Source organism: Cygnus olor, chromosome 2 (assembly GCF_009769625.2).
Source record: "Cygnus olor isolate bCygOlo1 chromosome 2, bCygOlo1.pri.v2, whole genome shotgun sequence".
In the NCBI taxonomy this organism is placed as follows: domain Eukaryota; kingdom Metazoa; phylum Chordata; class Aves; order Anseriformes; family Anatidae; genus Cygnus; species Cygnus olor.
In genome coordinates this window covers 27,778,086-27,790,494 of record NC_049170.1, presented here as the reverse complement: position 1 = coordinate 27,790,494, position 12,409 = coordinate 27,778,086, and the positions used below count along the sequence as shown (strand labels likewise).

The following is a 12,409-nucleotide window of genomic DNA, read 5'->3' as shown; positions in this document are numbered from 1 at the left end:
AAGTTGAATTAACAGTCAGAATCAGTCACAGCTCATGGTTTCAAAAATTCAGAATTAAGCAGAAACAGTATATTGTTCAATAACAATTGGATAATCGTTATTATCAAATTACTTATTATCCAATAATTGTTGTGAAAAAAATAATAAAGGAGATATGTTTAGGATAAGGGATGATAGGTAGTATAATGCTTGTTTGTAAGCACAATTCTTTTATAGATCCTAAGTAGCCTAGACATTAATTCAGCAAGTTCTCAGCAAAATTATTACTCTGTGAGATTCACAAAGACATTGCTGCATGATCTTTTCTGGCATGGCAAAAGAAAATTTTGTAACCTAAAAGCAGAAATGCAAAATCCATACTGCGTTCACTTTCTTATGATCCCCATTCATTAAAACACTGAAACACATGAGCGATTCTCCTGTTTTCAGTTAAGCTTGTGTTTTGCTTCTAAAACGTAGTCACAAACCACTGGCATCTACCTTAAAGTGTCTGGTGTGACCCCACAATCTCAGAACATTCCATAAATTATGCAGAAGCAGTTGTACCTCCTCTAATCTACTTAGTCACACATTTCCATATTCATTTGGACTGCATTACACAGAAAGACTGAACCATATCATTACAATCTGTTAACCCACCCAATAACTTTTCCAAGACTCGCACACTGCTCCTAGCTACCAAATATGTGCATTAAAGATGCAAGCACAAGCTACATTCTGATACCTTTACAATTCTGTGGAACAGCATGTTATTCTAGTGACTAGTGCTAGTTGAGGCAGCAGAGCTGCTCACAGAGGAACCAGGTACACAGCAAGAGAAGAGTACCACCATTTGATTCACTATAAAGAAGCTGAAAATACAGCAGGTAATTCATACACAGCACTTTTTTATCAAAGGCTAGATAATCTTGTTCCTTACTCACTCCAAATAATCACACAGCGAAGTGGCCTCATAAAGTTAAAGATATGCTTTGTACTCAAAATCCCAGATTTTTATAAATCTTTATAAATTTTTTATATTTGTAGGTAGTGTTACTAAAGGGTCGTACTCTTGCACTTCTGTTTGCAGTATGTACCACTCTACCATCTACTACAAGCAGGCCAATGAAGAAAATGGGATTGTTTGTGGCAGCAGAGAGAAGAAATAAGTAGGAAAATAAAATTGTGGATCTTGTAAAGGTAATATATATCACAAATTAAGGCAGCAGAATGGAACTTATCTTTTTTAATGCTCAAGGTTTTGATGCGCTATTTATTATGCACATCTTTTATGTCACATTTCTGTATTTGTATTCCTGCTTATTTCCCTGCTCTTTAAAGATCTGTGCACTGAGCAATTGTCATCCATAAAGCTACAATATTATTGCTATGTTTTACCTAGCAGTATTACTTTAAAAAAAAATAATAATCTTCTCAATGTGCAAAAGCATTCCCAATGCAAATATTAAGAAAACACTCTGTATGGGATACAGAGTAGCTGCAGTAAGTGACAACAGAAGTTACTCTAAATTAGAGTTGAACTGCAGAGTAACATTTTGATTTTATACAGACCAATATTTTACAATATTGCAATTGACTGTGCAACAACTGTGAGGGCATGGCTTTAATATTATCCTTATTTTAAGTCCATGCCTTCTTTTGAAAGGTCTCAAATGCTATGGATGAGATTGTAAATATATAAAATTAATGGACTGCTTTTTCATAAGTAGTTTTATATACCTGAAGGCCTACAATAACATTTCTTGACAAAATAGCTTAGCAAGAAGAATTATTTTTCTAAAGTTCAATCAACAATGGCTTATAAAAATGAGTGTTCTGATAAATACTCTGGTACAGGTGGTCTGAACTATCCATAACAGAAATTCCATTAGTTAAAATTTTTGAAGAGCTGCCAATGACACTTTAAATTTGAAGGGACATCTGAATAATGACAAGCAATCCTCAGTCATAGAAATTACAGTACAGAATCCGTAGTCCTCATACTAGTAAAACGTTGATTTACATAGGAATGTTATCCTGCATAATACTGAAGGATAAAGCCATACAATCAGCTCTATAGTAGCCTTTGTTTCTCAAGTGTTCTCATCATGTTGCTAGTGTGTTGCTTTGGTTTTTTTGTTCCCCCCCCCCCCCCCCCCCCCTTTCTTTTTATCCTGTGGCTCATGCGTCTCTAAGATAAATACAGAAAACACTGTTCCAACAGAAAATTTTTTCCCACGTAATACAGGGCTCATGTTGTGGGGAGGTTAGTTCCCATAAGACATGACAGTCACTAAATATTTGTAATGTTACTTATGTTATTTCTGACATAGGCATGCAGCGTGAGGGAGAATCCCTATACTCATGGGGCCAGATCTAAAACTACTGGAATTGTCTGAAATCACTACTGTGTTCAGTGATTTCTGGATCAAAGCATCAGATGTTTTAACTAGGAAGGCCAGTAACATCTTCTGGTTTTCAACCAAAGAAGCTGCATTGCTTAGATTTTAAGTATCTGTTTACTTCTCTTCCTAAATAAATTACATAAATTATATATACATATGAATGTCAGATTTAAATTACAGGTGGTTCCAAGAATGGAGGCTACTAGATCACTTCTTTGCTAATATTATTTTGGCTGTCAGCTCTGCTGTTAAATAAGTCTGACGATCCTACAGATCTTGTCCCAGCAATGAAAATTTAAGGAAATATACAAAGAAAAAGCATAGTATAATTTACTTATAAGTTTCTCAAAAGTACAGCAAAAAGCAGAGTGATCAAATAAGCACACAAAGAGAAACAACTGGGATGCATGTAAAAAGAAACAGCCAGGCTCTTCATTCCTTAGATACGTTTGCAATAAATGAGTCTGTGAGATTTAAGGAAAATAGGGCACTAGTATTGTTATCATTTGGTAGTCACCCAGAAAGCAAAAAAGCCTTATATTTCTCCCGTTTAAGCCATCTGCAGATGTGGAAAGAGCAGGTAATCTTCCCATACACTGGTCAACCTGTCATCTAAGTGACAAAACAGCTAACAGAAGAAGTGATACCCCAGAGGACACTGGCAAAACCAACACGTGAACGGACAGGACAGAGACCAACCAGCAGACAAATCATTTTACAGCAGACAAAGGGGCAAGAAAGAAAATACTACTAAACTACCCCTTGGAGAGAAAGAGACAGGGCACCTAGAGAGATGAATGCAGTGTGAAAAGCAGATGAACGTTGCTGAGACATTTGTCACTAGCTGGACTGCGAGACGCTGACATTAATGAGGGTGGCATTTGGAAGATAAAAGCAATATCTCTGAAGCAGACAATACAGTTTCCAGGCACCATGCATGGGGACATGGTGTAATCAAAAGGGACTGGAAAATGTTCACATCAAGCAAAAGCACCACAATCACTACTGATATTCATGAGAAAATATGGATCAGGAATAAATGGCCTATGGTTTTGTCTGCAAGGTTGGTGGGGATTGTAGGTTGTTTTTCCTCTCAGCCCAGTCAATTCCCATCCCATTCCATTATTGAAGGGCTCTCCATCAGTCATCCACTTATACCTTCCTTGTCAATGGCTGGTGTTTAACTGACAAGTGCTTTTCAGGCAGCAGACCTCTAGAGGACAGCTCTGTCAACAGCAAGTGGGGATTTACAGGGGTGGAGGATCTTACTTGAGGATTATCTCCTCTTGAAAGCAAGGAGGGAGCTGGGAGATACCCTAAGCTCTGGCTGCCAGGCCACAAGCAAGTGGGGTGAGCCAGATCCGTCTGCCCTCACAGGTGTCCCAGAGCACCACCACCCTCAAAATGACATCAACACTTGACTACGTATGACTCTCTCCCACTATAACACAGGAGATGGGAACCGTCACTATTAATTTATTAATTAATCATTCTTTGCCCTCATGCCTCAGTGTTAGTTGCGTCCCACTGTCCATTTTGATTCTGATGCTCTCAGATGTCCCTGATCTCTCCCAAGAAGGAGAGGATGCAGTGGCCCTGGGATGGTACAAGACAAACCCAAGCATGCCAGAGCAACCTTCCTGATCCCCAGAGGCATCCTGCTGGGAACCTTAGACAATTAAATCCAAGATCCCATGCCTGCTTCCCTCCCCACTCACGTATTGTCCCTCTAGCCAGTTTATCCACAGAAAGCTAAGAGGCTACTTCACCACTAAAAGAAAGCCAGACCACAGCAACAGCTAATATATCAATCTGCTTGGCAGCCCATCTACTTCTGCCCCCAGGAACGCCGATGCAGGCAGCAAAACCCCAAGTCCGGTGCAAGTTTTGGGTAAGGTCTGCATGGTACTGGCCCGAAATATTGGCTAGTCCGGGACAAGGTGTCGGTGAAAAAGAGAAGTTTGGTCCGTGAAAGAGGAGTTTGGTCGGTGAAAGAGTTTGATCGGTGGAAGAGGAGTTTGGTGCGTGTAGAGCAGTCACCGAGGGCCCGCAGGCGGAGGGGCGGCTCCGGGCGCTGTCCGTGGTGCTGGCGCCGCCGCCCCGGAGCTCTCCGAGGGGCTGCACGGCCGGGCCGGGCCGGGAATCGGGGCCGGGGGTCGGCTGGGAGAGGCGAGGCAGCCGCGGAGCGGGGCTCCGCAATGTCAGCCTTGCCCCAGTCCGTCTGCAAGCACAGGTCTGCTCTCCTCGCGGGTCTTGCGCTAGATTTCCCCGGCTCCAAATACTCCGACAGAAGGGGGAAGAAAAAGAAATACTAACAACCACGCGGGCTACTCGTGCTCTGAAGAAAGTTTTGGACGCGGATCCAGGAACGAACAGAGAAATGGGAACACGCACTAACGCGAACGGGATGAGGACAAGCTCTTTCTGCTTCCTCTTTCATGTTCCGTGCAGGCAGCGCAGCTCCACGTGCGAAAGTGCTCTTGTCCTCAGCCTCCTGCAGAGTACCGAGCACCTCCCGATCGTCCTTCAAAACCGCCCCTTTCTATCTCCACTTCAATTTAAAAATCGAAAGAGAGGTGGGAAGTGGTAGCAGAAAGCGGACTGAATTCCTCCTTTAATCACAAGCAAGCCCAGCAAGACGGATTCTGGGAAAAGAAAATGTATTACAAAGCAGCGACCGGTGTCATAGTAGTTAAAATAGAAGAGAAAAGCCTCTCACAAAAATCAATTCTTATGTAGATGAGGCGACATAAGCGCCTCTCTCTCTCTCTTTCCGGGCTTAGTGAATTTCTAATTAGCCCAAAGAAGCCCTAGAGGAATGAGGACGAAAGGGCGGGAATATTGGGATATCTAGTCGTAACAAATATTGCCGTGCTGTGGATTGTCGCCTGGAAATACACTGAAAATGAGGGGACCCAACGCCATTGTCTCAGTCGAGTTATTTCTCTTGACCTTCGGCTTTGTCCATCCAGGCTGAACAAACTTCCTGAAATGAGCATTGCTCCTGCTCTCTGCCAGACACACAACTCCGGCCTCTCTAGGTCACAGAAAGGCAGAGAGGATGAGAGGCCGTTTCCCCTCCAAAGGAAGGGCACTCTCGGAGGTTTAAACAACAGCCAGAAAACCGTGGGGTTAAACAATAAACTAGTTAAAGTGCTGTCCTGTTGAACAGAGAGCAGTTTCCACTGCATTGAGAACCCGCCAATATATATCATATCAATAAAAAGGAGCTCTTCGAAAGCTTGCATAGTAATTGAGATTGGAGATCTTTTTTGATATGGGTTGGCATTTCCTCATATCAATCTGACAGAGCCAACTCAGGAAATTGCTGGTAATATTCATCTGGGGAGCACTTTCATTAAACGTAATTCATTCGACTTTCACAATAAATTGAGTGACATCCTTACAGCAGAACCTTTTTATCCTTGATGAAGTGCTTGCCAGCCTTTGGTTTTCCACTTTATTGTCACATTCCTTAAAGCAGAATCGTCAACATGTCAATCTGCTGCATGAAAAAATGCTAAAGCTGTATTTACAAAGCACCCAGGAGGTGGTTTAATGCTGACTTACAAGAAGAGCGAGTTGGGAGTTAAACTATCTGATAAATCACAGCATAACTTCACCAAGCCCAATCGGGAGAACAGAAGCCAATCCTAGGGAGGGAAGGATGGCTCACACATTCATTTTCTCCAAGTGCTGGCTATTCCGAGCAATTGGTTTCTTAACCTGCTTCACCGCACTTTCCAAGACGACTGGGAAATTGGCTTTTTGTTAATTAAAATGGCGGTTTACGGATGCAGGGAAATATTAAAGAGCTTAAAATGGATACCTCTAGGTACCGACATGGAAGTTGTAGCTATTCAAAGGGAAAGGGATATTGGACTGTGCTCAGGTGCCTCCCTAAAAAGTGAAATCTATTCCAAGCGGCTTTCTTCAGAGATTTAAGAAGTGTAAATAGTATGTACTAAGCACCAGAAAATATATATATGTATCAGTGCGGGAAACCCCCTTCAGAAACTCCTACCACGGTCCTTGATGGTTAGGAAGGAAGAAAGCCCGCAAAAGAATGAGCTATCTTCCGCTTAACAGAAAAACAAGCACAGATAAGTTTTTTCACCAGTTGCAAGTGATTCGAGTCCCTTTATTATTCCTGTGCTTCACCTTCCGAAAGGGTAACAATTTCCCCTACGCCACCGCGAAAGGGTCTCAAACTCCTTTAGAGAGGGGGAGCAGATCGTCTCAAGACTGCGTAAAGTCTCTAGCAGAAAAAGCCCTGCCACTTCCCTCCCTCTCCACCAAGCGCTCTCCCCCCCTCCCCGCCTTGGACGTGAAAATGAAAAAAATGCAAGAAATCGCTTATCTGGAAATTTTTTTAAAACAAAAAACAACAACCGAATGCTTTCAGCACCAAATACCTCCGAGAAAATACTGTGGGTGGTGATTATGACAGGACAATGCCTTCCCTCTCTTTTGTTTTTTGTTTTCTTTTATCTTCGCTGCCTATAGAGGTTTCTTTCCTCCCACATCAAAGTAGGACACAATCAGCAACTACCTTTAAAAATGAAAAAAAAGAATCAACTTGTCTTCGCCGGCACGTGATAACTCTTCACGTTCTCCATAGCTTTCATTAACAGGGGTGAAATGACCGCAAACAGTGCGACACGGAGCGAAATTAAATGTACACAAACTCTGGAGCCACTAACCCCCTGTTTACCCCCTCAGCAAACACCGCATCAGGTGTGCCACCTCTGATGCACGCGATTTTAAGCCGCTGTCATTCAGGACATTTCTGCCGGAGCGCTCCTCTCGGCTGTCAGGAGGCCTCCAAACGGCGAGGAGCAGACCTTAAAACCCCAGTCCGGCTCGGGGAGGAGGTCAGCAGACTGTTTCCAAGCCCCTTTGCCATCGCCCTGTAAGCCAACGTGCCGGGGAGCGCCGCAGTTGGCTGACAAAGCGCCGCGAGGAGCTGCGCCCCCGCGGAACTACCTCGCAGCCCTTGTCGGGGGGGGGGGGGGGGGGGGGGGGGGAGAAATCCCCCCGCGATTTGCTCCTGCTCCGCTTAAACGCTGCACGGAGGAAAAAATCCCTGCCAGTCAACGCTGGTGTACAGCCTAATTTCCAAACCCGCCGGTGGAGAAACTCTGTGCTGGGAGAGCACGGCAAGCCGAGGAGGGGGATGCTTGCCCTCGCAGCACGCAGCGCAAAACTCGGGTTGGTTTTAGGTTCACCCAGGCGGTGAGCTCTAGCCCAATTAAAGCAGGGTGAAACCCGCAAAACAAGTTACTCCGTGCTTGCACCGTGCGGGAAGCTCCCCCCGGAGCAGGAGGGGGCAGAGCCCGCGGGCACGCCGGGGACAAATCCTGCTGCCGCCCGGCGGGGGCTTGCCGGGGGCAGGACGGGGCCAGGGCTGCGGCCACCAGCCCGCCGGTCCCCGCCCGCCCAGCGGGTCCCCTTGTCTGCCTGCCCTTAGCTTATCTGCCCCGGCCTTTTGCCCGTTCTTGAGCTGGCCCCCCGAGATATAAGTGGTCAGGGTCCGTGCCGCCTTCGCCAGCAGCTTTGTCGCAGGATTCGCAGGCGCTTCTGCAGCATGTTGCTTCTACCCAGGAAAAAAAAATAATAATAGTAATAATGAAGAAAGAAATGAAAAGAAAGTGCCTGGCGTTTTATTGTCCTGTGGTGTCGGGCTGGAAATTCACCGGCAACTAGGCAGGAATTAAACGGGAAGGTTTCAATTAAGGGAATGGTGTAAAACCCCGGTGTCCTTATAAACAGACAGAGCTGAAACCTTAAAAATAAAATAAAAAGTCTACAATCTCCGGGTAGCTTTTTCTTTCTTAATATCTACGTGCTTTCCTAATGACAATTTTGAGCTCGACACAGCGCTGTTAGTTAAGAAAACATTATTCGTTAGAACAGGACTAAGATGCTCCTGAAAGAAAAGCAGAGGAGATTCGGGGTAAATACGACCGAGCATGGCATTTTGAACACTTTCTGCTGCTCCCTAAATCTGAAGAAACAAAATACCTGCAAGCCTGTAAAGGCTGGCTCCTAATTCTACCAAATAAATACAAAGTTATTCGTTTAGGCCAAAGGAAACGCACTTCCAGTGTAAGTCAAGTGCAGCATTTGCGATATGCTGCACAGCTCGAAACAAGGAGAACACGCATGTCTCGCATGTCTAGCTAATGTTCTTATCAATAAACATAATAGGGCGAGCCAGCTCTACCCCAGCAAAATTCTCACTCGTTTGAATCGGCCGTGACCTCTATAAATTTCAGGCAATAAGGCTGAGTGGCATATGGCTCTATTAAAAGGGGAGAGAAAAGCAGAAGCACTTTTTTTTTTCCTCCAAGATTTCATTAGGAAAAGGTTTAATGGTGGAAGAAAAAAAAAAAAAAAAAAAAGGAGCAGTGGTTTGCTGGGTGGAGAGGAATCGCAAGCCGGCGAATGGGGAACTTGAAGGCAGCCCAGCCTGTTCACTTTCTCTGCACAGCGCCTGGCTAGGGCGGAGGGGAAACATGTTTTCCCTCTGTGTTATCAACCTCCCTCAAGGAGGATCCTTTAACAAACTCAGTGGGAAGCTGTTGGTGTTGTCATTTCATTTCCCCTTCCTAACAGGCTGGGTACCGAAAATCCGACTCCTGCTTGGCGCTGCCCGAGCGACGCTCAGGCGGAGCGGCACCGGGGGCTGCAACTCCGCTGCCCGAAGCCTAGCCAAAACTTCGTGCTCCCCAGCTGATAAGCAGTTCATCGCCGCGCAAACTTTCGGATTCACTCCCTAAATGCAGAGTATGGGGAGAGGGAGGCTGGCGTAAACGTGCGAGTAGCGACTTAGGAAGACTCGGGCTGGGCAGGGAAATCCTTTGGATCCCCCTCGAGCGTTTTGGCAGAAGACGCAGCCCAGCCGAAGAGCGCATCCCCTCCCCCTAGCCTGCCTTTTATTCCCGATTTTTTGATTTTTTTACCATATTCGCATTGTTTCGAGGGAAACTGAAAAAAAGAAAAATCGTCTCCTTCTCTCTGTAACGCCAAGCACTCGGAACACACACACACACACACACACACACACAAAAAAAAGCATTCAGGTAATGAAGTCTGTAACTAAACGGTAATTGAATCAGCATAATTTGCACACTGAATGGTTTTCAAATGCTCCCAGTTTACAATTAAAGGAGAATTAATGCGCTTGTTGTTCAGACTGCGGCGCATTAGAATAAATCCAGCACTGTTGTTGTAATGAGTCGGGAGCAGTTTAACTGCCAGCAAACACATTTAAAATTTAACACGACGTATCGATCTCGCTCCGGCTTTTTGATAGATTATTCGCCGCGCACTTTTCTCCCCCCACACCCCCACCCCCGCCTGTAAAACCGCCGGGGCTGGGAGGGAAGGGAAGGGAATTTGGGGGGGGGGGGGGGGGACGATACCGAGGGAGGGCTCGGGCCGGCCGCGACCCCCTGCACTGGGCTCTGCGCGGCCGCGGGAGGAGCGCGCAGGCAGCCGGGTCTGCCCCCCACCCCGGTCCCCCCACCCCGTCCCCCCCCCGGCCGGGATCGGCGGCCCGCAGCGCCCCCAGGCGGCCCGGCCGCGGCAGCGCAGTGGGTCGCGGAGAGGAGCGGAGCGGGCAGCGCCGCCCCCCGCCCCCGCCGGCCCCGCAGCCGCAGCCGGAGCATCCCCGGAGCGGGTGTCGGGGTGTTTGTGGCTCCTGGAAAAGGGGCTCCTTCCTTGCCCTCCGCCGCGGGGAGGATGCTCCGCAGAGCGCTCGGCTGGTGAAGGCGCAGCAGGCAGGGCTGCGAAGTGGCAGCCCGCCGGGGGTCGCTCCTGGGGGTTTTTAAGGGGGGAGAAAGTGGGAGCGAAAGGAGAGATAGCGCCGCTGTTTGCTCGCGTTCCCCCGGCTAATCTCAGGGGAGATTCGCCACGGAACCAACGGGACCGCACGCGGAAAACCCACGCAGCTGCTCTCGTCGCTGCGCGCTGCGCTCCCGGGCTGCGCATCGCGGATGGGCACGGTGCTGGGGGGCTGCTGGGGGGCTCCCTGGGGGCTGCCACCCCCGGCCGCGGGCAGGGGCAAGAAGTTGCCTTCTCTCCGGAGCCAGCCAGGGAGCCCCCCCAGCGGCGCTGCCGTGCCCGCGCTGGCACCGGGGGGCCCGGTCCAGGAGGTGGCACCGGGGAGCCCCCCGAGCCCGCTGTCCCCGCGGGCAGCAGAAGTTGCGGGGCTGCCCCCCCTGTGCCCCCCTACCGGCCCCGGGCTGCCCGGGCGGCGGCAGTTGCCGTGAGTTTGCTCGTTCTCCGCCGGGCTGCTGCCCCCTTCCCCGCCGCGCTCCCCCCCGGCACCGGGGGGCACTCACCAAGTAGAGGGTGGGCTGCAGCAGAAGGACCGCGTACCAGTACACAGCCTGCATCCTCGCCGCTCAAACTTCCCCCGCGCTGCCTTCTCTGCCTCTTTGTTCCTTCCAGAACATAGATCCACCTGACATCCACTTTACAGAACGAGCGGAGCTCTCACCAGCCTAGACAAAAATGAAATTATAGACCCCATGACCACAAGACAAGGTTAGGCTTGAGACAAGGGGGGAAGAGAGGTGCGTAGGGAAGGGGGGGCGGGAGAGAAGGAGGAGATGGGGTGTGTGGATGGGGGTGGGGGGGAACAAAAAACGATTAAAATCGAGTTAATCCGGCGGCAGAGCAAAGTGGTCGCGCGGTCCGGGCAGGCTGCGGAGCGCCCTGTGGGCAGCGCTGCCCGGCGCTCGCTCCTTTTGCCGGGCTGGGGAGCCCCGGGGGTGGGCTTGGACGGCCCGGGGGTGCCACCGCCAGCCCCGCCGCCCTCCCGCCCGCCTCCCTGCGCGCCCCCGCCGGGCACCGGGCGGCAGCCGCCCGCCGCGGAGCCCCGCAGCGCCGGAGCGCGGAGGAGAGGGGCCGGGGGCGCGGCGCCGGGGCTCCGGCGGCTCCAAGCCGGGACCCCCGGGCAGGCTCCTCGCCCCCCCGTCGCCCCCCGCACGCCCACCTCCCGCCCCTCCGCCGCTCCTAAAGCGCCCAAAATGCTCGCCCCGGGCCGGGGCCGCGCCGCGGGGCGCCCCGACGGGCTCCGACCCCCGACCCCCGGCCCCGGCCCTCTCCGCCCCCGCGCCCCGCGGACAGCCCCGGCGCCGCGGGGGGGCCGCGGCGGGGATACGTACGGCGTGGGGGGTCCGACGGCGGCCGGGGCTCCGCGGGGCGCTCCATGGGCGAGCCTAGAGGGGCCGAGCGGCGCGGCGCAGCCCGCCGCCCCTGCGCATCTCCTGGCCGCGCTCCGCGCCGGGCCGTCCCGCGGCCGCTGGGCATCCGGCGGTGGCGGGGCGGCTGGCAGGCTGTCCGTCCCCCCCTCGCCTCCCCTTCTCCGCACACAGCCGAGCAGGACACTTACGGGAGGAGGGAGCTGCCCGGGCTGCCCGCTCGCCTTCGGCGGGGGGCGCGGGCAGGAGCGGCGGCAGCGGCGCTCCGGGGCGTCCAGGGCGATTTGTCTCTATTAAAAATGCCTCATCGGCGAGGGAGCGGCGAGCGCCTGCTCTTTAACTTCAGATAAAATCTATCTGCAAAGACCTTGGCCGAGCATCTCGGAATAAAGCGCCGGAGCCGAGAGCCGTCCGAGCCTCACTGCTTGGGGAGAGAGAAAGAGCGGCGGAGGGGGGAGGAGAAGGGGGGGCTTGCCTGGCGGAGAGGGGAAGGGAGGAGGGAGAAAGGGGACTTCAGCGGCGTCCCATCCTCTCCTCCGAGCGGGGTGATGAATCAGAGCCCTCCCCGAGCGGCGAGAGCCGCCCCGCGCCGCCCGCCCTGCCTGCCCCGCCGGGCTGCTCGCCCTGCCCAGCGCCGGGAAGGAGCCGGCCAGAGCCTCGCTTTTTTCATTTCAGTTTTTCCGCCTCCCCCGGGAAGGCGTCCCGTGCACCGCCGGGGCTGCTCAGCCCGGAGCAGAGCCGGCCGGGGCTGCGGAGCCGAGCTGCGGGATGGCAGGGAGGGAAGGAGGGATGGAGGGATGCTTCTCCCCGCCG

General features: G+C 51.1%; 1 protein-coding gene across 6 annotated transcripts in view; it reads right to left on the bottom strand.

Moving 5' to 3' along the window:
* Nucleotides 1-12,409, bottom strand: part of NXPH1 (neurexophilin 1) — a 178,522-nt gene that overhangs the window by 130,774 nt on the left and 35,339 nt on the right. For 2 of the 6 annotated variants that reach the window (XM_040549108.1, XM_040549105.1), the window contains exon 2: nt 10,733-10,894. The exons of 1 other annotated variant lie outside the window; for it this stretch is intronic. In XM_040549108.1, coding sequence (XP_040405042.1) covers nt 10,733-10,786 — 54 coding nt within the window. In that variant the 5' untranslated portion in view covers nt 10,787-10,894. Of the gene's footprint in view, nt 1-10,732; nt 10,984-11,560; nt 11,672-11,787; nt 12,047-12,409 lie in introns of those variants that run through there. 3 more of the 6 variants (XM_040549104.1, XM_040549106.1, XM_040549109.1) reach the window with 3 other exon arrangements.